Source organism: Myotis yumanensis, unplaced genomic scaffold (genome assembly GCF_028538775.1).
Source record: "Myotis yumanensis isolate MYYU_CA2020_CCGP unplaced genomic scaffold, mMyoYum1.0.hap1 SCAF_4, whole genome shotgun sequence".
NCBI classification, from domain to species: domain Eukaryota; kingdom Metazoa; phylum Chordata; class Mammalia; order Chiroptera; family Vespertilionidae; genus Myotis; species Myotis yumanensis.
In genome coordinates this window covers 85172442-85194797 of record NW_027223755.1, presented here as the reverse complement: position 1 = coordinate 85194797, position 22356 = coordinate 85172442, and the positions used below count along the sequence as shown (strand labels likewise).

The 22356-nt window shown below is 44.5% G+C and overlaps 1 protein-coding gene across 6 annotated transcripts in view; it reads right to left on the bottom strand.

Annotated features, from left to right (window-relative positions):
- Positions 1-22356, bottom strand: part of AUTS2 (activator of transcription and developmental regulator AUTS2) — a 1107415-nt gene that overhangs the window by 305582 nt on the left and 779477 nt on the right. For all 6 annotated transcript variants that reach the window (XM_070412831.1, XM_070412836.1, XM_070412833.1 and 3 more), the window contains one exon: positions 7328-7357. In XM_070412831.1, coding sequence (XP_070268932.1) covers positions 7328-7357 — 30 coding nt within the window. The remainder of the gene's footprint in view (positions 1-7327; positions 7358-22356) is intronic.

Here is a 22356-nt window from a genome sequence, read left to right as displayed (position 1 = left end):
AATAATACAATCTTCTCTTCAATGCAAAGGGGTGAGTATTCTTATTATTTAATTCTTACTATTGACCTTACTCTTAATTTTTTTGCTGTCCTTGAGAAATGAGTAGCATCTACATGTTTTAGTCCAAGAAAGTAGGAAGATGAAAATACACTAAAAGCCCTTCCCCCTTCAAAAATAAGTAAGTAAATAAAGTCAAAACTGAGCCCCTTGGGAAACAACTACCATCCTAGGGATTCCTGGTCAGTCCTTATTTCAAATGCTCCATTCCACTGTCTCCATAAACATGGAAGTACTTGGAAGACCATGAGCCAAGCTTGGGTTTGGAACATCAGGAGAAAGCGGCTCCTGGTCCCTCTCTAAGTGGCGGGAGATGTCATGCAGGTCTACACCCAGTGCTTCTCAGTGTGACTCTCAGAGCTCCAAGATGCAGAGAAAGAAGGTGATCGGACCTTCCAGCTGAAACTTTCTCTCTCACACACACACACACACACACACACACACACACTGCATGACTACAAAGAAATTCATACATCTTTACTGAGGACAGAACACGCGCCAACTGGAATTAACAATAATAAGACCCATTCTTCTAACAGTCAAAGAGCAGCCCAGATTATACACCATGAGAAGCCACTAGCATGCTTCACGTTGTTAAACGTGTCACCAGTACAAAAGCCTCTACTAGGACCTTCCAGCTATTCAGATGACTCAGGATTCATATTCAATTTCATGAGGATGAAAAGCATCACTTCCTCCTGACTCCTCCTTGGCTCTGCAATGTCCCTTCATGGTAAGTCATCAATCCAAGCCGATGGCTCATTCTAGGAGAAAGCAGCTGACCTGTTCTCTGGGATGTGGAATCAGGTACTCAACCCTGCACTTTTCCAGAATTCCTTTTATAGGTTCAAATAATACTTATTATCAGTCCAGTGAGTTCCTAAAGCACATTATGTAAGCTAGCTCTTTATATGTCCCCATGCACTCCCAAATAGAGTAATTAAGGAACAGAGATTAAGCTAATTGCTCTGCTGCCTACTGACAGGTGCATGGTGACAGACATAACACAGTCAAGCAACTACAATGCCCGTGTTGGTTCATCACTAGATACTTGGGGGAAAAAAGTGGATATGAATGTTTCCTTCAGTTACTTGGAAGTCAACAGAGATGTGCTCTGACCTACCCACTACATGCATTCTCTCTTAGGAATCTGAGAAGGAAGACAATCCGCATATAACTTCCTTGTACCTTGGCAAAGAGGAAATAATTCACATATTAATTTCCCTCTTACTCTGTCATGTTGTTGGGCCTCTGTAAATAGCTACATAGAAAATCAGGATATTCGGTGTTGGATCATTAAATCCAGGCTCATTTTATAGACGACAAAACTAATACTCAGTAACATTAGGTAACCTGCCTCAGGCCACACAGCTGGCTGGTGAGAAATAAGAAAGAGGTCTTCAGAGTATCCTTCTCCATTACCCTCTCACAATGAACAACAGAACATCTAGACCTGCTCTTTCTCCTCTCTATTCATCCTACAGAATAAGAGTGTAACTAAAGACGTCTGACAAATTTCCAGTAACTCTTGAGTATTCTTTTTATTAATTTACATTTAATAAAAAATCTGTACATTTGTAACCTCTAGCTTTTTCAGTTGCATGGCATGGTCTTAATGGGCAGATATTCAACATACACATTCAATGTGAGTGAAGCAATTTTTGGTTTGGCATAAAAATGCTGTGATATGAAAAAAAGAGAAGAACTTAATGAAAGTCAGAATTAAAAATTATCTGCAATAGAAATTTAATGCAAAGATTGTATTAGTAGAATTTTTGGATGGATACGATGGAATTAAGGCAGTAGGAAATATGATGATGTTGGAAGAACAATTTTGACCCAGACATAATCTTAGAGCAGTAAGAAGAGGTTAAGTGGATGGGCATTATGGAAATCAGGCACCCAAAATGGAAAGCCCTTGAAATTCTGCCAGAAGTTGTAGAAATTTCCAAATAAGCTAGCGAATTTACAGATGGCTTAGAAGTATCTTATGAGAAAATAAAATTGTAAAATAAATATAGAAGGCAGAAGATGAGAGCACATTTTTGTTGGAATTCAGAAAATAAACACTGGGGTTGACATGAACTTGTTTTCTGAACTTGTTTCATGTATCCCCTTCATTTGGAGATGAGTATCCAGGAAAGGAAATGCAAATTTAGCAAAACAGTGAACTTTACTGAACACCCAGTTTGTGCCCGGCATTATACTAGAGCTGGGGATCTGGAGACAAGAACATGGGGCCCTGCTCGCCGCCTGGGGAATGGTTGTTGGCTCTGCTGTAAAACTGGAAGGGAGGAGGACATTCCTCCCTGTAGCTGCAAAACAGCACAGCATCTCTGCGTTGTCTCCTGATCAGAACACCTCCTGTTTCAAACCAGGGATGGGAAAGCAACAATGAGGGCCTTCTGAGTCTCAGGAATGTTGCTGAGGGCGCACAATCTTGACCGATTGTGAAACGTGGCCAGTCAAGGGGTGGGACTCTTCCACTCTAAGCACAGCCACATGCCCAGTCTTCAGTTTGATATCTCAGCACTTTCTGCGTCCTTCAAGAGCCAAGTTAGGCATGTGGTTTGTGTTGAGCTAGGAACATAAGCCTCTGCTGGTCTCCTCGCTGCTTTTCTTAGAAACAGCACCCTTCCCACACAAGTGAAAACAAAATGATCAAACCTACAAATTTAGCATGGATTAAAAAATTATAATGCAACCAAAAAGTGGGTGCAAGTCGGGGAGACGAAGCTGATGTGGAAAAGAAGTAGTACTGCCCTTGCCATTGGTCAGAGTCCCAGGAGACTTCCAGGTCCTGGTGAGCAAACCACAGGAGCAAGGCAACATTCTCCAGAGGTCACTCGAATGGTTAAAAGCCCAGACAGAGGAACTGCCATCGGAACTCATGCTGAAAGCTTTAAGGCAGAAACTGTGAAGAGTTCTTATCTGTGACGAGATTGCATATGTGTGTTTTGCATGTGTGTATATGTCATGCACCTATAAACATAAGCATGTGGGCGCATGTACACAAATACCTGCATAGTTTTCTAGTCTTTTCTCTGAACTCTCAAATTTTTAAGAGCATAGACAATGGAACAGTATGTTTCTCTTTGACATTTGTTATAAGGTAGTGGTTCTCAAAACCAACTGTGTATCAGATTTCCCTAGGAAGCATTTAAAAAAATACAGATGCTGTGCCCCCATCCCAGATGTACTGAATCAGAATGTCTCCCCTGTGATGGACATCTGGGAACCAACAGTGTTTGGTATGTGGGACAAGAGCTGTACAATCCAGGACAGCATGCCTGCTTGTGGCTCCAAGGCTTTGCCTAAAAGAAAGCCTGATGTTTAAGATAAGGAGTTCAAAATACACTGTTTGGGGACCCTTCTGAATTTCACTGCCCTTCCATTCAACTTGTAGCAGGAAGCAGCGCCCTTGGGGATGAAGGCTGAGCCCCAGGTTCCAGTGGAAACCAATCCTCCCTGAAGTCCTCTGGCAGGTTCCTGGCAGAGCTTGAGCTTTCTAAAGAGGAGGGTAGGCTTCCTCCTGCCCTGAGGGGTCTCTCCCCTTTCACCCAAGTAAAACTAATGAAACTACCATTTATGGAGCACACACTATGCCCCAGGCCTTGAGCCAAGTGCCTTTACTGAACTGTCACAAGACTATAGGAGGAGCTGTTGTTATCTCCATTTGGCAGATGAGAGAACTGAGGCTTGTCCACAGCTACAAAATGGTAAGGAGCGGTCAGAAAGAAGCCTAGGCCACCGGACTCGGATGCCCAAGCGTTGGACCACTGAACACTAGGCCTTCCAGTCAACTCTGCCACGTGGCCCACACAATAAAAGGGGGATGAGTATATAAAGAGAGAATGACTTTTAGTCTTCACATGAATCTCATGACCCAACAGGAGGGTGTTCTTTGGCATAATGGGCTGCTGTGGCACAGAAAGAGGAAGCGAGAGGAAATAAAGGCCAAATATGTGGAAATGTGTACGTTGCCTCTTTGTTCTCATGATAACAATTCATTTCCAGTGGGGGATTGGAATAATTGCTTAATGTGGGTGATTAAGGTGCCAAGTGCTGCCTCTGTCACCTACCACAGTGAAGACAACCCCACACCTGAGGTGCAGCGCCCCAGCCTTTCCCAACCCCGCCCATTCCCACCTCACCAGAGCCCTCCCGGCTCTCTGATATTGTGTAAAATGTATTCTCGGCTGGGAGGGGAGGCTGGGAGAGATGTGTTGCTCATGGCTCATCAAAGCCTTTCCACCCACAAGTACATCTTCTGCATTTATGGAAAGCTCTGCTTTTCAGCCCCTTTCCCAGTCACTTCCACATTAATTAGTAAGGGTATCATTTTATAAATTACAGCTTCGTATCAGAGGAAAGCAGAGTTTATCTTAATTCAGTCAGCTGTGTGAAATGCAGTACCCTAATTTTAGACCGCCAGCTCTGCAGATCCCCGCGGAGTAAGAGAATGACAGGTCTTCCAGAGAGAAGTCCCAGTGGGTGCCCTACAAGTCTCACTTCTGCCTCCATCAGCATCCCTGGTGGGGCTGCTGACGGGATCCCAGGACACTGAGTGGCATCTTTTCCACCATTAGCAATTCAGATTTGAATGGGAATCCTCCAAGGGGCACATGAAAGCAGCCCGGTTAGCTATGGGGCTCCAAGAGGGCCCAGGCAGGAGGCTCTGGCACAGAGGAGGCTGCCAGGGCCTGGGCCCTGGCACAGAGCACAAGTCTGGGGGGATGGTATTAAAGCCAGTGATAAACACTGGACAATCCCAGTCCAAAAGGGGAGCCTGATAGTCTTAGCTATAACAGGGCGAGCAGGCATGGCTGCAGTTTAAGAGTCCCAATTGCTCCTGTCAGGAGCCCTGGGAGGAATGCCCCAGGGAGGGGAGCAGCGACAGGTGAAGTGAGTGTGGTTGTGGAGCAGCTCCCAGGTAAGAAGAGACCTGCAGGGCCACCATAGTCCACAGGAAAGACGACAGGAGCGGGGTGGGGGGCAGCAGAGGCAGAAGTGCGCATAGGAGGGAGGATCAGTCCGAACGCCCACCCCTCCCCTGCCATCTCCCCACTCCCACGGACGTGCCTATATACATCTCCTTATTCTCCTGCATTGCCCTGAAATCGTCCTGAACTGAGTGGTGGGCACCGGCTACTTCCCAGTGCCCACAGTCGGGTCTCATAGACTGAAGCCCGAACAGCAATGACTTGGGAATCCGGTCCCGGGAAGGATTAGTTTGCAGTAGGTGGAAACACCCAGATCCCTCTGAAAGCCAGGGGCAGCCTTGGTAATTGCCCAAATGACCCGTTAGCTGATCATCTTGAGGAGTGGTGCTGAAACCTGGAGGACTCTGAGGTCGGGCCTGGAGGGGCCCAGGTGTGGGGATTTCACAGCTTCCCCGTGATCGGGTGTGCCGCCAGGTTGAGACTGCCTATGAAGACATGCACACGGAATGCAAAACCAGACATCCTCACCACCTCTACCACTGCTGGTAGGTGACGCTTCCGGAATTCACAGCGCCTTGCAAGGGGCTGTGAGAACCCGAGCAGGCTCATCCCCTTGGAGAAGTGCCACCACCTTGGACAGAGAGGCCCACCATCACTGAGGAAGAGCCGCTGGAATGGCAGCAGGTGCTTGTCCTGCCTGCTGCCTGTGGTGACACCTGCCACGTGGGATATGGCCCGACGGCTCCAAGGGCTGGTGGGCACGCCTTGAACACTGCCCTCCATGCTGCCCATGCGCCTCTGGCACCCGCTACACACTGGCGCCTGAGACACCAGGAGACTGGCTTCGAAGCAGCTCGTACTCTGGGGGCTGGAGTAAGGAAGCTCCTAGTTGTCAGTTAAACAAAAGACTAGTCCACAGCCCCCTTTGCAGCGTGTACTTTCGCTGTCATCCAACAGCCCATTACCATGTCACAGCACAGCACACCCTTCCATAGGTCACTTTGTTTAAAATGACACGGATAATGCACATGTCAGCAAGCTGACAGTCCTGGCCGTCCTTCAGAGATAAAAACCTCAGGGCGAGAGCCTGTTCTTATCTGGGGACACGCATTGGTCTATCATCCAAGTCAGGCAGAACATGATTTCTCCAGAGAGCACTTTTTTCATTTCCTGATTTTAAGGAAATCAAATAAGCACCATTTGTCTTCATCTGAATATGCTTGACCTGCTCAAATGATGATGTCTCGCATTTTATAACAGGCTACATATGCTGAATTCAAATTAACAACAGCACAGAACAAGAGCCTTCACATCTCTCTTGGAGGCTGGCAGCAGAAAAGGAGGGCGAGTCTGGGCTGATGGAAAGATCCCAGTAAACGCTGACTGCAGATGCTGAATAAAATCAGCAAGCAGCTAAGAGGAGATGGAAAATGGGGCTCAGGGACGCCAGCTCCGCAGGACAGATCCAGAAACTGGGGAAGGGAAGGGAGGACCAGCAGTTCCTTTGGGTGCCAAGTAATAGATAAACCATAATATTCAGGTAACTTGTGGAAATTCATAAAGTAGGAATAAAACTGGAAAGAAGTTGGGTTGGGGGATTTGAATATCCAGGAAGAAAGACCAAACAGACAAACCATCCCTTTGCTTCAGGCAGCAGGACGTTCACATTACCAGGCCGAGGTCCAGTCTTCTGAGAGCTCAACCCAGAGCTCCCCTTCCTCACCCACGCGGAACCGGATACACCGAGGCTGGTGGCCATCAGCCTCGAAACAGAGTGCGCCTGCTGGAAGAACTGCCCTCCCACCTGGCCATCCACCTGATGGGAGAGAGCAGCTCCCCTCTGACCGCCTCTGCTCACCCCTCACCCCAGGATGACATTCCTAGAAACATTACCATTGACATCTCCATCGAGAAGGCCCATATGCACAGAAAAGCAGGAAGAAGCATATGGGCCAGTAAGATAAATGAAAACATGACATTATAAATACATACTAGCACATTTAATGTTCCAATCAAGGATTAAAAAAGAAAAATCAGATGGCTATTAAAATAAATCATTTCCTCTTTTGAAATCTTTTATAATGTGAAAACTTAGTGTCACATATGTGCACTATTAAAGGGCTTATTTAAAAAAAGTGGACCTCACAAACTAGTTGTTATTTCTTATCATAGAAAACATCACTATGTGAATAAAACCTGACTTTACAGAAGAGAAAGGTGCTGCCCCTATGAAGCTGGCACCCCCGTACCCTCTGCAGTGTGTGTGGGAGAACTATGGTGTTCAGTGTCTATGTATTGTGCCCACAATTGGGGGCGGGGAGTCTTACCTTCTCTTCTTGGTCACTGTCGCTGTCACACTGAAAAAGAAAACAAGAGAATGAGGGTTAGTGCAAAAATGGAGTAGGTTTTTGTCTTTAATACAGAAAACAAAAGCAAGACCAATGAAGGAAAAAGGAACATGGTCTGAGCTGGGTGGAGATTCTTCGGCCCCAGTGCTGGTAAACGGGTAAGAAGCAGGATGCCGAGCAGCTGCCCGCTGTGTCCTCTGTGCCTGTGCTCTGTGGCTCTCCTGTGGGCAGTCTGGTGTATGCTCATCACCCAGTGAGCCCTGCCCTATTGCATGGCAGAGGGGATGCCCAGCGGGAGCCAAGCCGGCCACAGGGTTAAGGTGAATCAAGATCATTCAATGGGATTGAGAGCAAAATCAATTCTTTAATGGAGACCTTCTACCTTCTATTGTCAATGGCTGTCTCACCCCTGGTGCTTTTCTAGAAGAAAAGAGGTAAACTGCTGGGCACTGCATTCTCTCATTTGGACTGGAAAGGAATAGAGCATAATGGGTGAGGCTCACCACTGGGAGGCTGCCTTTTCCAGAGAACAGAGGGAATGTTCTCCATAAAATACATGCCAAGCATAGAGGTCAGGGTACCAAATCAAAAATATGAGCCCCCAAAAAAGTTTTAGGACAGTAGACTCACTTGCACCATGTCTAACAGATCCCACGTGCCAATTGTTGAGCTGGGTTTGGGATAACCAGGAATGATAATTAACTCAAAGGGAATAAAGAATACAATTTTTTTTAAAAAATCAAGAATGTTCTGTTATCCAATATCTTCTTTTTTTTTTTTTTAAAGGGCATGTTTTGTTAAAGTAAATGCACAGCAGATAAACAGTTCATTCACTCAAATGCTTTTGAGAAGCACGGCGGATGTTTAAAGAAGACCCAGGGATGGGTGTCCCTAAGGTAGCTTTCAGTTTAGCTGTCCAGTCGCGCACCATGGAGTGACCAGGATATGTCCTGAGAAATATGCTGTTTAGTGACGCAATTGTTGTATGAACATCACAGAGTGCGCTTACAGAAACCTGGATGGTAGAGCTTACTACACACCGAGGCTACACGGCCTAGCCTACTGCTCCCAGGCTACTGGCCTACACAGCATGCTTCTGTACAAAACAACACGAGGCTAAGTCAAGCACAGGAGAGAAGGAGGCACTCAAGAGAGGCAGGAAACATGAGCTGTATGAGGCTGTGGCTGGGATAACACCGCATACTGTTTTTCAGCAAACTTTTTTTTTTTTATAAGAGAAAGAATACACTCTGAAATAATAATGAAAAAGATAGGAAATACATCAACCCATCACACAGTCGTAATTATTGTCAAGCATTATGTACTGCACAGAATTACATTTCTATAGGCCTGGCAGTGCAGTAGGCTTGTTTGCATAAGCATCTCCACAAAGACACCAGTAACGAGTGGCACCACGATGTTACAATAGCTGCAACGTCCCACGGTGATAAAAATGTTTGAGCACCACTGCAATCTTGGGGGACCACCGTCATATGTGGTGGCTTACTAAAACACTGTTGCGGTGCATGACTGCAGAAAGAGTTAGAACACAGACTCTGAGCAGGGGGTGCACGATCAGAGCTATGTTCTATTAAGATGACGCTTCCCACGGTGGAGGAGAGAGTGCACTGTGGGAGAAGCCGGGTCATGGGGACACCAGTTTGGCAGCCATCACACTGTCTACACCAGCAGGGCGCGTGGTTTGAGAAAGAGATGAACAGATGGTAGAGCAATTCTGAAGGTAGAACCAACAGGACTTGATAACACATGGATATGGGAAGCAAGTCAGAGGGATGAGTGGAGGATGCTGCCAAGCATTTTTAGTGTGGCCACCTGGATGTGGGAGTTGATGCTGCTATGAACAGACACAGAAAATAAATTTGCTTATACAGCAGTCACTACTGGCTAGATACCCACAGCCATTCACAATCCCTTCTCTTAGTCCGTACCTTCTCCTGACATTTGGAGAATGAAAAAGCCAGATATTCTCTCTTTTCCAACTTTCCTTGCAGCTGAGGGTGGCCATAGATACATTTTTGGCTGAGCCTTGAGGAAATGTCTGCTGACGGTTCTGGAAACATTTTCTCACCTCAAAAGAGGAAGAAAAGCAGAAGCACTTGCCTCTTGCCTTTGAACATGACTGCCTGAGGAAGTGATGTCTGGATCTGGGGCAGCCATCTTGCAGATATGAGGCAAAAGAACCAAGTACAAAAACAAGATGATGGGGCCAAAGGAAGAAAAGCCCTGGCACAATTGTGCCACCTGAACTACCCTCAGAGCAGCCCACCTCTGGACTTGTTTGTTCAGATAACAGTTATAGTATTGAAACCACAATTGAAAATAACCCTCACCCCATCCAAAGGGACATGTTGGTATTGTAAGACACACTGTGGAGACTGCTTCCTCTTCCCAGCCTCAGCTGTCCATACTACCAGCACTTAGGGGCTCACATCACAGCCGTGCGGACTGGAGGGCTGTCACATTTTATTTTCCACTGGCCCCTCGCTGCCATAGGCTTACCCGAGTTCTAGTCACAGCGCTGTAACCAAGTACATCTGAATCACTTTCAACCAAGCTTTCAACCTCAGATGGCCTAAGCTTACTCCCTTTTGCCTGATGAGTGGATTTCTCTATTGTAAAAAGTCAAATGAGCTGAGAAAGAAAATGGTGACATGGCGACTTTGAAGGCCTAGAACAGTGGTTCTCAACCTTCCTAATGCTGTGACCCTTTAATACAGTTCCTCATGCTGTGGTGACCCCCAACCATAAAATTATTTTTGTTGCTACTTCATAACTGTAATTTTGCTACTGTTTTGAATCGTAATGTAAATATCTGATATGCAGGATGTATTTTCATTGTTACAAACTGAACATAATTAAAGAATAGTGATTAATCACAAAAACAGTATGTAATTATATATGTGTTTTCCAATGGTCTTAGGCGACCCCTGTGAAAGGGTCGTTCAACCCCCAAAGGGGTCGCGACCCACAGGTTGAGAACCGCTGGCCTAGAACAACAGACAGATGAGGAACAGTTCTCCTGAATGTGTGCTTTCCCCATTGCCTTTAATTAAGCCTTCCTTGAGGTTCCCAAGTTCTGGGCACATTTTCAAGGGTGACAAAGCATGATTTGGGCGGGGGAAGGGTGGAGATGGAAGAGGGATGAGGATTTGGCCAGGCAGGCTCATTTTCCCAGCTGTTCACAGCCACCTTGTGAGGTAAGCAATGACCGCTGACGGCTGGAGCACAGAGGGAGTGGGGAGGTCGGGAAAGAACCTCCAGGGTCCACACCGCGCCCCATCCTAACAGCAGTGTGTCCCTGGGAATGGGTACTTCTATCAAAGTGTTAAGCTTCCTGCTTTCCAACGGTCCAGTTCTAATTTCAAGGTCCACTTAATTCCGCATCAAGTAATTACTGATATACCCAGAAGCACCTTGTCTCCAGAGCTAAGCATATGGTGGGGAGCTGAGACCTACTGGTATCCATTATGGAAGCAGCACGGATGCCAAGCCGATTAAAAACGCTCAGGCTCCCCACGCAACACGCGGGTGAGTGACAGCTCCTCGACGAGGCCAGTCGCAGAGTCTGCCAAAACAGTCTCTGCTGCGCGGGGGCCCACATGGTGCGCTGAGAAAACAGTTCCATTTCTGGTATTAAATTCCCACACTGACCCGAGGACTTTGCCGTGAGCTCAGCAGGAGCGCGCCATCCAATTTACAGCCTCGCTCTCTGGAGCCTCGAGTGCCAGCCCCTGGCAGAGACGAATGATGGTCAACCCCTCCAGCTCATAAATTATGCAAAGGCAATAAATGCACTCAGCAAACAGCGCCTAACATTTGCCTAGCCTGGCTCCTAACACACTCTGTAAAAAGCCAGAAGCTCGGCACATACAAGAGGTCTATTCCACTCATAAAGGGGGTTTGTTGACAACTCCAGACGGAAAGCCAGCCATGGGCCTAAGGAGTCTTTCTGCTTCGCTGGCAGCGGTTTATGGGCCTGCTTTATGAAAAAGGGAGGCTGTTTTATAGAGTCAGTGTGGGGAGAATTCATGGTCTCAAATTCACATTTAATACACTGTGCAGCTTTCAGACCCTAAGTTCCATACTTGGTGGATTTTCGGCCAAATGATTCTTGGTCTTGAAAGGTTAAAAGAAGAAGTGTCTGCTCCCCGATCCCTAGGTACCCACTCCAATTTATCAGAGTTCACACCGAGCCACCTCCTCATTCAGGTGTATGTTCTGCATGAGGCTGGGAAATGGAAAAGGCATGTCAAATGCAGAAACGGGGTCCCAGCTGGTTTGGCCAGTCTAAGCATTTTGACATCAAGGTCCTGCACTGGTTTATTAGCAAACAGGTTGCACACTAACGACCAGCTCGAGGTGACAGAGGACTCTCCATGACTAGATTTCAAAGCCCTTTGTGCAAAGCTGAAAATATTTTCCTGCATTTTAAAAGCAAGCAGTGAAAAGGAACAACCAGCCCTTATACTAACCCACCCAGGGAAGAATTCTTGGTCACTCAGTCTTCAGACAAAGATACCACCCAAACCCACCACAGACAAAAGAGGGAAACGAGGTATGGGATCCTAACCATGTGCCTCAAATGCAGAATTAGAAAGGGACTAGTTCCTCACCTGAGTGCACGCAGCCATTCCAACACATCACCATGCACTTCATCGTCCCCTTCCTCCCGCCAGCTTCACAAATTAGACCTGAACCTTCGGAGGCATCTCCTTCCTCTCCCAGACATGTCACATCTCCCTTAAACTCTTCAATCAACCAATAAACCAACTAACCCAACCACCTACCTAATAGTTTTTCCTTTAAAAAATTAATGCATATTTATTGACTACATTTTAAAAAGTCACCCACCAATCTGCCATCCATAGACACTGTCAACATATTTGTACAATTCTTTCCAGTCTTCTCCATCCCTTTCCCTTCTTCACGCACACACATTTTAGGAAATGAAATCCTAATATTTTGTAACCTGTTTTGTTTTTGCATAATATGCCAAATACTTTAGTTTCATGAGTAACATTGACCCTGTATCATCACTTATAAAAAAGGCTGCACTGTAATCCACTGTTTGACTTGTAAATAACAGCTAAAAAGTTCCCTAGTGCTGGTTATTTTCATTGTTTCAATTGAACATCCGGGATTTTCCCCTTGTACACGTTTGCCAATATTGTTTTTTCCTTGTATCTTTTCATGGCCCTTCCTGTTCTGCGTATTCTTTAATGCCTTGTCTCCCCAGAGCAGCACCTGCAGTTCCACTGTTTCTAGATGGCTTCCAGGGGAGTCCTTGAAGAGTCCCTAGGTTCCATCTACCATTTCTATGTTGAGACTAAAAATCTCTACGCTCACCATTTGCCAGCTACGTGGCTTTGGTAAAGTCTATACATCTCAGTTTACTTAGCTGTAAATGTGGGTGATAATGCCATTTCCCTCATAAGAAGATGAGAATAAAATGAGATAATATGTGTAAACAACTTAGACAATGCATGGCTCAGGGTACGTGCAGACAATAAATGTTAACTATTATCAACACGTTTCTCTGTGCTAATCCCCTCCCACTCAAGCCCTATAAACACCTCAGACTCAAGCATCCCTCTAAATCTAGACCCACCATCCTTTGCTTACCCAACCTGTCCCTCTCCCATGTTGTTCCCACCATCCTTGAGCAGACCTACCTTCCTTTCTCACCCAACATTATCTACTCTACCTTTTAAATCCTGTCCATCTCCACGGGCATGGACACCGCACTTTAGTACAGGCATTTACTTTATCATTACAAGAGGCTAATGATGCTTCCCAGGACCCACAGTCTCTTCTTTTTCTGATCCAAGTCCTTACTGACCACCGTGGACTTCCTCAATTTCAATGCGATCATGACATTTCCAACTTCCCCACCCTAACTTCTAGCCATGCCTTCAGCACAGTGCTCCTCAGCCTTTCTGTGGAGATGGGCCGTTTTTGTTTTGTTTTCCAATACATTGTGACCAATAATTTTATAATATACAGTTAAAAAATAAATTGCTAGAAAAATAAAAAAGACATAAACTATGTTATTTGATTTAAAAGATGTAAAATTACTCTATAGAACTGTTATAAAAGCTTTCAAATGCTTAGTCTCAACTACCTTACTAACCTCATATCAGACTAGTTACAACCAGCTGATGGATGGGCCTCGGTCTGTGTCCATACTGTTGAGTAGCGAAATTCCAACATACCCCTTGCTCTAGCCACACCTGTGGGACTTGGTCACACCCTCAGCCTTTAACGGTTCCCTCTGCTTGGAACTCTATTCCATCAAGTTTCTACCTAAAAATCTTTTTAAAAAAATATATTTTATTTTTTACAGAGAAGAAGGAGAGGGCTTAGAGAGTTAGAAACATCGATCAGGTGCCTCCAGCACACCTCCTACTGGGGATGTGCCCGCAACCAAGGTACATGCCCTTGACCAGAATCGAACCCGGGACCTCTCGGTCCGCAGGCCGACGCTCTATCCACTGAGCCAAACCAGTCAGGGCCTAGAAACCTTTAATGTGCCTCTAAAACCACAGTGACTATTCCAATACTCTTCTTAGAAGAATTCTTAGAATTCTAATGCTTTTTATGATTAATTGCTTCTGTCTCCATCCCTCACAAAACTGTATTTCACTGTTTGCCACACGTCTTCCTCACCAGAGAGTGATCCCACCCAGGGAAGGGCAGTGCCTTCCTCATCTTTGCATCTCCAGGCTGTGGGACATGGCAGGGCTCAATCATACTGACACATTTATCCCGTTCTTCTTTGGAATTCTTCCAAGTGTGGTTGATTCCACCCAACACAAGCAAACTATGATTTAAAAGACAAGTAATTCCAAAGGAAGAAGGCACAGGAAACACGGACTAACTTGACGGCTTAATACAATGAGATGTATGTTTGAACACACTGGGCAGCATTAGAATTGTCAGAAGAGCTGAGAGTTGGGGCCCAGAAGAAAATATCTTCTATTATGTGATAATGACTTTATTGTATGTCCTCAAAAACAAACATTTCTCATTTCCATTTAGGAATCGCAATACCTGTGTTTTAAGACTCTGATCCAAATTGAAGCAAGTCAAGGTCTGCGACACCTCCCTGCCTCATTCAGAATGAGGGAACGAAATGGAATTCTAGGGACCTTGTGATGGAATGCATTCTTAAGCAGAAAGTGGCAATCATTGAATATATCACATGCAATGACATTGAGGAGGGCATTGCTCTCTATTCTGCTCAATGGACCTTGCTGGAGCAGTTATTTCGTATCTCAAATCCATTTATCACTGCCACCAAAGATGTCAGGGCTGAACACCATTGCTGAATAAAGTTATTTTATTCTCCTTTCTGCCTAAAGGAAATGAGAGGAAAATGAGGGAGAACCCCAACTTGTAAACCACTGTGTCTAACATCAGGTACAATTTAACTTTGCCAGTGACAAAACAAATCGGTTCCCCTTTGGGGCAGGTGGTTTATCTAAGCTCGTAAAGACATCCCTCACCTAAAAGCAATTTCAGAAGAAGCCACCTGCAGAAAACATGACACTTATTTTCTTATTTAAAGAAGTGAAGTGGCGGCACGGTGACTAAAAACATGTCCACTATCATCTTCCCACCTGCCCAGGTCCTTGTACATGCAGAACAGGCAGCCACTAGCTGTTGTCTGTCTCTGTTACCTCACAGAGCCCTCATTTCCATGGCTTACGGTATTTTCACAGCCTTGGACTTTAAGTGAAATTTAAAGCTCTTGGGGCCCTAGAAATAAAAGGTTTAATCCTGAAGATTTGAGGTAGTCTTCCTGATTACAAAATGATGCCATTAGTTCCTCCTCCCCTCTAGTGCTATAATAACTATGTCTGATCAAATGAAATCACCCCCAAAAATGAAAGCCTAATAAAAAAATTGGTATGCCAAACATAGCGTAAAATATAAGAACAAAGTTTCTGACAGTTACAAAATGAGCACACTTGAAAATCATATAAGGTCCAGCAATATGCAGCTGTTGAGGTAAAACTGAGAGTAAGCTTTCAGAAGCTTCTGGAATTTTGTATTGGTGAAGTGCGATTCCCCGCATGGGGAGTCTGCAGAATTGGGCAATTTTGCAAGTTCTCAGCTTGAACTGGCTAGAGCTCAAATGCCCGATGTGATTTGAGGGGCTAGGGCAGCCGTGGGCAAACTACGGCCCGCGGGCCGGATCCGGCCCGTTTGAAATGAATAAAACTAAAAAAAAAAAAAAAGACCATACCCTTTCATGTAATGATGTTTACTTTGAATTTATATTAGTTCACACAAACACTCCATCCATGCTTTTGTTCCGGCCCTCCCGTCCAGTTTAAGAACCCATTGTGGCCCTCCAGTCAAAAAGTTTGCTCATCCCTGGGCTAGGGGAACACTTCTTATTCTCCCTCTAGGGTCTCTTAGATGATCACACAATTTCAGTCAATACTAGTAAATAATTTTAAAATGCCTACTATGTGCTAGGTTCATTTTGACCACTGATTAGAAGTGCAAATATACTGACAAATCATTTTGTTCAAACCTGAAGTTCTAAAGCTCACAAATTTATCATCAATATTTTTTTCTTTTTGTCACTTTGAAATCCAGGTGTATTTCATAAAACACTCTGTATGCTGTAAATTTCCACTTAGCTCATTAAAATATCGTGGGGTTTTTGGAAGTAGAAAAATAAGTGGATATTTCACAAATATTTGGAGAGTTCAGCATTTTCTTGCCTTAGAAGAAAGGAAGTCGAATTTTGCCAAGTATAAACATACATAAAACCAAAGATGAAATTTACTTAAAACCCAGAGCCCACAAAGCCCAGTGGTTGGCAAAATGAGAAAAAATGAATTTCTTGTCCAAAGGTAAAACTCAGTCTAGGGCTGGGTGATTTGTAAAAGATCTCTTTTAAGCTTAAGCACCAGATCCTTTGCCTCTCTGTCATTGATTTACCTATTCTAAGTCATCAATAGCATTAATCCGTGCCTGCCTAGGGACCTATTACAGATGACTTTGAAGATGGTGTAAAGCAAGAATGTATTATGAGTCCACAGTGTTAGTAGCAGGGAGACCTATTCTTCTGTGTTCTTCGGCGGTAGTCTATGTGACCCTGGAGTGCTGCACTCTCCCCTTTCCTGATCAGTCTCTGGTTTCCTTGGGTGGGGCTGGAGCCCCCTAGGTTTGCTTCAACTAAAGCTCGGTTCTTTCCAAGTCCTGTGTTAGCTAATAAAAACCAAATCTGCTGATGAGCAAAAAGGAAAAGTATGTTACGGGTTAAAATAATACAAGAGTCTATTTTTTCCGCTGTGTTGTGATCCATAGAAATCACCCTGAGCCTTTTCCCTTTCTTCTCTGCCTGGGAAGCCAATTGCTTTGATTGCAGTGATATGAGCTAGCTAAAATGACTTGCCCTTGCTTGTGAGGCAAATGGAACATGCTAATAGAACTTATCGCATTACCCGATGCAAAAGTGCCATAGCTCATTACTTTAAGATAAAAGGATATCATTGCAGACGGCAAGCAGAATTGACTTTCTGAGGCCGACTTGATGATGATTTAATCAACTGCTCTCTTTCACTTCTCATCTCTGCGCCTGTCGGTTTCACAGGTGCCGTTAAATGAGACACTCAGAAAGTGAGCGGAGGGAAAGAAATTGCTGTCATTACTTTTCAAGAAAGGAGGTATGCAAATTTTCGACAGAAAGATTGCGTTCATAATGGGCCTGGTAAAATACAAGGATCATGCTTGACAGGTGAGGGCAAGCCATTTGTATGTCCTTAAAGTAGAGCAACCGTTCGTTTAGAAATGCGCTCCGTAAAAGAAACTACAAATGAGAGGTCTGGCGGGGCCGGGGGGAGAGGCAGGCCAAAGCGCACGGGGTTGGTCCAAGCTGCTCTGAGCGTTAGAGAGGAGGACGGTGCTTGAAGTCAAATCCTGGCTCTGCCACATGTGAGCTATAGGACCTCTGGCAAGTATCTTAACCTCTCGGTGCCTCAGTTTCATCATCCATCAAATGGGGCTATTGACAGTATTTACCTCCCAGGCTGTCGAGAGCATTCACTGAGTTAATAAACACATAATAATAATAATAATATGATAAATATATATAAATTAACACAAAAGGGTAAGGAACAGTGCCTGACACATAAAAAGCACTCTCTGTAGGTATTAAAAAGCATTCATTCATTCATTCATTCATTCTTTAACAAAGAGCATCTTTTTTTTTTTTAAGAGTACATGTGCCAGGTGTTGGAAATCTAGTTTAGATAGAGTACAATTCTTCATTGATTTCACTTATGTAAGTCTTGCTCCCCCAGCAGATGGTGAGCTCCTCGAGAGAGCAGTCTGGAATCATCACAGGCCCCAGGGCAGTTTTAGGACCTTAAACCATGCCCGATAACAATTTGATTATTTATGGATTCCTCCTCCCTCCTCTTCATTTCATATTTCTGAATCTGTGCAGGACGCTCAAGCCCTTGGAGGAGTCTCCTCCTGAGGCAGGAAATGTCTGTCATTAGCTGGAACCTCAGGCGCTCGCCATGTGTCCTGCGAAGCCTGGAGAAGAATGGGGTGCAGCCGGGAAGAACAGACAGTTGGCTGGAATCCCCTTCAGAGAGCAGAATGAATCTGAATAGATTAAATGATCAGGGTAGTATGAACAGAGGTGTTTTTCATCCACTTTGCCTTCAATAGGTAATTGTTCTATTTTCTCCAATACTCAAAGTGAAAGCATCTTTCTTAAAGTGCCTGTAACTCCGAGTTCTTTTTCCCCAGGTAATGAAGCTCCTGCAAGCCATTCTCCCTTCCAGCCTGTTGTGAGGCACTGCTAGGCTGCGCCTACACCACTCAACTCCCTGCCAAAGGGACAATGTCCACCGCAGGCAAAAGGAGGAAGAGGAGGGTCCAGGCAGCAGAGCAGCTTTGAGCTGTCTCTTTTGGAAGAGCCTGGCTCCTGAATTGCATTTCACTGCAGCATGGTTTTTCCAGGGGAGAAATTCTCCATAGGAGCCATCTCAGAGCGTCTCCCCTACAAATGCCAGCCAGCAGCCATGGGTCATTGAAAAAGAATGCCCTGACAGCAGCCTGGAAGGAAACGTTACAAGCTCTCCATTCTCAAGAAGTTAAGGCTTCCACCGGCAGAGGCAGCACTTGAACCCAGTTCTGTTCATGCTGATTCATGTTCTCAGCCTCGGACTTCATGTTCTCGTCAAGTACAATATACCACCCACTCCCTCTCATGCACTATCCAAAGGAACTACCTGAAAAACATCTTGCGGGTTGACTGTTTGGCAAAGGGTAAGCCAAGCTGAAACGGAACGGAGGGAGCAGAGGCCATGGGCAGCAGAGAAGGCAGCCATCGGCCACATTTCCACTCCATCCTGGGTAGCTCTCCCTCCGGAGGAGGCCCAGCACAGTGCCCGGCTCAGGGACTTGCTCATTTAATCTGCGGCTGACCCAGGTTCAAATTCTGACCCCTCCACTTAGCAGCTGTGCAGTCTTGGGAAAGGTACTTAACACCTGGGAGCCTACCTTTTTTTTTTTTAATTCTTACCTCAGTATATGTTTTTATTGATTTTTAGAGAGAGAGGAGGTGAGGCAGGGAGGGAGAGAGAGATATCAATGTGAGAGAAAAACATTGATGGATTGCCTCCAGTATGTGCCCTGACTGGAGACAGAACCCGCGTTTGATGTACAGGACAACACTCCAACCAACTGAACCCACTGGGGCTGGAGCCTACCTTTTTTTTTTTAATTGTAAAAGGGGGTGATACATACCCCATAGGATTTTTTGGTGAGAATTAAAATTTCACAGTTCAAGCAGTGAAAGCAGCCAGAAAAAAAAGACTCAATAGCTTTATTCTTCCAAGTCTTTATAAAAGCTATGTTATATCAAACTCAGAAATGAGGTAACATAACAGTTATTTAAATGTTGGGTTTCCATTTTTTTTGGGGGGGGGGGTCATTTTATTGCCAGAGGGGAAATCATATTCTGCAAGGATTTCTGCTTGTGCGGTGTCTGAAGACATGATACTATGCTATCCAAAAACAACAACCAAACAAACAGAAACTACCGTTCTCTCTGAAGCAGAGAACAATAGGAGTCTTCTGGTAATACATGGGTTTATTTCACTGATCAAATACCAAGAAGGCAAGCCACTTTATTTTTATTTATTTATTTATTTTATACTTCTTATTGTTGATAGTATTAGGGGGGAAGGAGAGATATCTATAAGGCAAGACCCTTTAGAATTCAAGTTTCCAAGCATTCCTTTACGTTCTTGATGAGAAAAAAGAACTGGTGGATACAATTTGGATTTATGCTTCAGTCGAATAGTAGTCAGTAATCTGTGTATAGGGACTAATATAAAATGCATATATATAAGATATGGGGTCTAAACTTGTAGGTTATGTATAGTGCAATAATGACGTGGGCTTTGACGTTATTAAGATGTTCACTCAAATTAAAATTGGCAAAATAAATAGACAGACAAGATAGATATAAAAAAACACCAGGTGATTATTAGTACAACTAGGAAGCCAGCCATTTTGAAGTTTGTCCAGAGATTCTGACCAGTCAGAATAAGGAGCTCTTTGGACAGCCCTGTGCACAAGGTTCATTTATATGCAAGGCTTACTTAGGGATGGATCTAACAAAATTAACCAACAGAGTAACCTTGGGAAGAGATAAAACTTCCTAGAGCATTAACTTTGGTACCTGCAAAATGGGGGATTAGTTGAGAGACTATAGCTAACGTGTTTGGCACTCGGTAGGCACTCAGCAATTCAACCACTTCTATCCTCAGGGACACTCTTTCATATGGATGGAAGCCTTCTCTGACTTTCCTCCCCATCCTTCACCTATTGGTTTCCAGCATCTTCAACACTGTGGCCAGTTTCCCCAAATATAGCTCAGAGTTTATAAGTTACATTAGCAGAATATCCGATGGAAGGTGTCATAGAAAGTGTGTAGCTGAGATAAAGAACTAGACAGTGGTTAGTAAGTGCATGCTAAGGTGTGTGAATGTGGTGGCTGTCTTAATGTAGCCATGAGAAATACATGGAAACAACTTCAAGGTAAAAGTAAATCCTAAGACAGTAAATGCCATATTCTTGAAGAAATCCGATCATAACAATATTCTTTTCAAAAAATCAGGAAACTCAAACTCCAAATATACTATTTCTTCTTACATTGGACTCACCCTTAGGCCAACAAAAGCAACTGGAATGGGATGGGAAGAGGGAAAATGGTGCTCTCATATTGCTGAAACATAATGGCCACCTATCGACGTCCCACAACCAGATTGCTTGCTTTGTTTTTAAAATGCAAGGGAGTGAAAAGCACAGCTAAAGGAACAGAAATAGGGCCTGAGACAAACTGATCTACAATTATTAGAAGGTGGTTCAAGAGGATCCAAAGACATGCCAGACTGGTTCCCTCCCCCGCTCCCTCCTTTATTAGGTGCTTTACTATTGCCCTTCTTAGAATTCATCAGACTCATAACTGGGATTTTAAATTAAATTGTACCTAACAACAGTCTTTATTGTAGGATGGCTTGAAAAGCTAGTCTTCTGAATCATAAACAAGGAAGGGTAGGATTACTATAAATTGTCTGCAAGAAAATACAAATTGCCAAGATAAAAACACCCACTGGCCTGCCAGTCTCAAGTTTCCTGTTTTGACATACTATATGCAGTAATTTGGTATCCACAATCTCTTATTAGAAAATGAATGTGCTATTTTTCTGAATGCTGCAATTACAATAATTGAATTTAAAATGGGGATTGAGTTTCTCTATTTGGAGGAAAAGAATAATTGTGCATTTCTGATTAAAATCAAGGGGGCTGAATGGAGGTTGTACAAATTCCAGCTCCAGGCTCCCTGAGAGACTCCTCCTCAGGCCAGAGGAGAGAAACATTCGAGCAGAGCAGCGGACCGGCCCCTCAGCAGCAGGCACTGTCTCTGGCCTCATTTGCTTTGTCTCCTGGCCTTCAGTCACGACACCCCCGTGACAGAGGCAGTCAGAATACCATGGCATTGTTACATTTTAAATGGCAGCCCTGCTGGAGCTCCCCACTGTGTCAAAAATTAAGAGTTAAAATGCAAGGAAAACAAACATCTCTTTGTGTCAGAAACGCCTGTCCCCTTCCAGCCTGCCAACATTCGGAGCACAGACTCTCTCCACTGGATGGGGGGCGTGTGATGGCAGAGGGAGGGGTGGTAAGAAGAGAACTCAGGCTTTTTTCTAAAGGGCTCTGCTTCTTTTGTTTTAGCAAAACATTGTATGACGAGCCACCTCTTAAGGTTCAGATGTAAGAATGAAAAAGGGATGGAAGAAGAGATCTTGCCCTTTTGTTGGTCTTTTTATTTTATTTTTCATGGCACCACTGTCTTCTGAAACCCCCATTTCTCCTAATGTGAAGGTGAAATTTAGTCTCACAAGTCCTTCCAAATGTTCCTTAAAGTAGAGCTTACTAAAGAAAGAGAAAAATGTTCCAGCACTAAGTGAGCCAGGGGTTGTCTATACTGCTTGCTATTTTCTATTTCATAGCTTTGTTGAGATATAACTGACGCGAACAGACTGCCCATATTTAAAGGGCGCTATTTAATCCATTTTCTCATATATCCACCACGAAGCCATCACCACGATCAAGATGGGGGTGCACACATCCACCTCCCCCAAGTTTCCTTGTGCTTTGTTAATCCCCAGCTCCTCTCCCTGCCCAACCACTGATCTGCTTCCTGTCACTATAGATTCATTTGTATATTTTCTAGAGTTTTATGTAAATGGAATCACACAGTATGCACTCTTTCTGCCTGGTTTCTATCACTCACTGCTTACTATTTGGACGCCCAATGAAATGGCAGCCTCCTAGCTCCAGCGCGCAAGGCGGCCCCCTGAGGCTGCGTGGCCAGGGTTGACTGTCGTCCCCCAGGAATAGGACCGATTACTTGGTCTTACTTTATTCTTTGGCTTTACTATGTA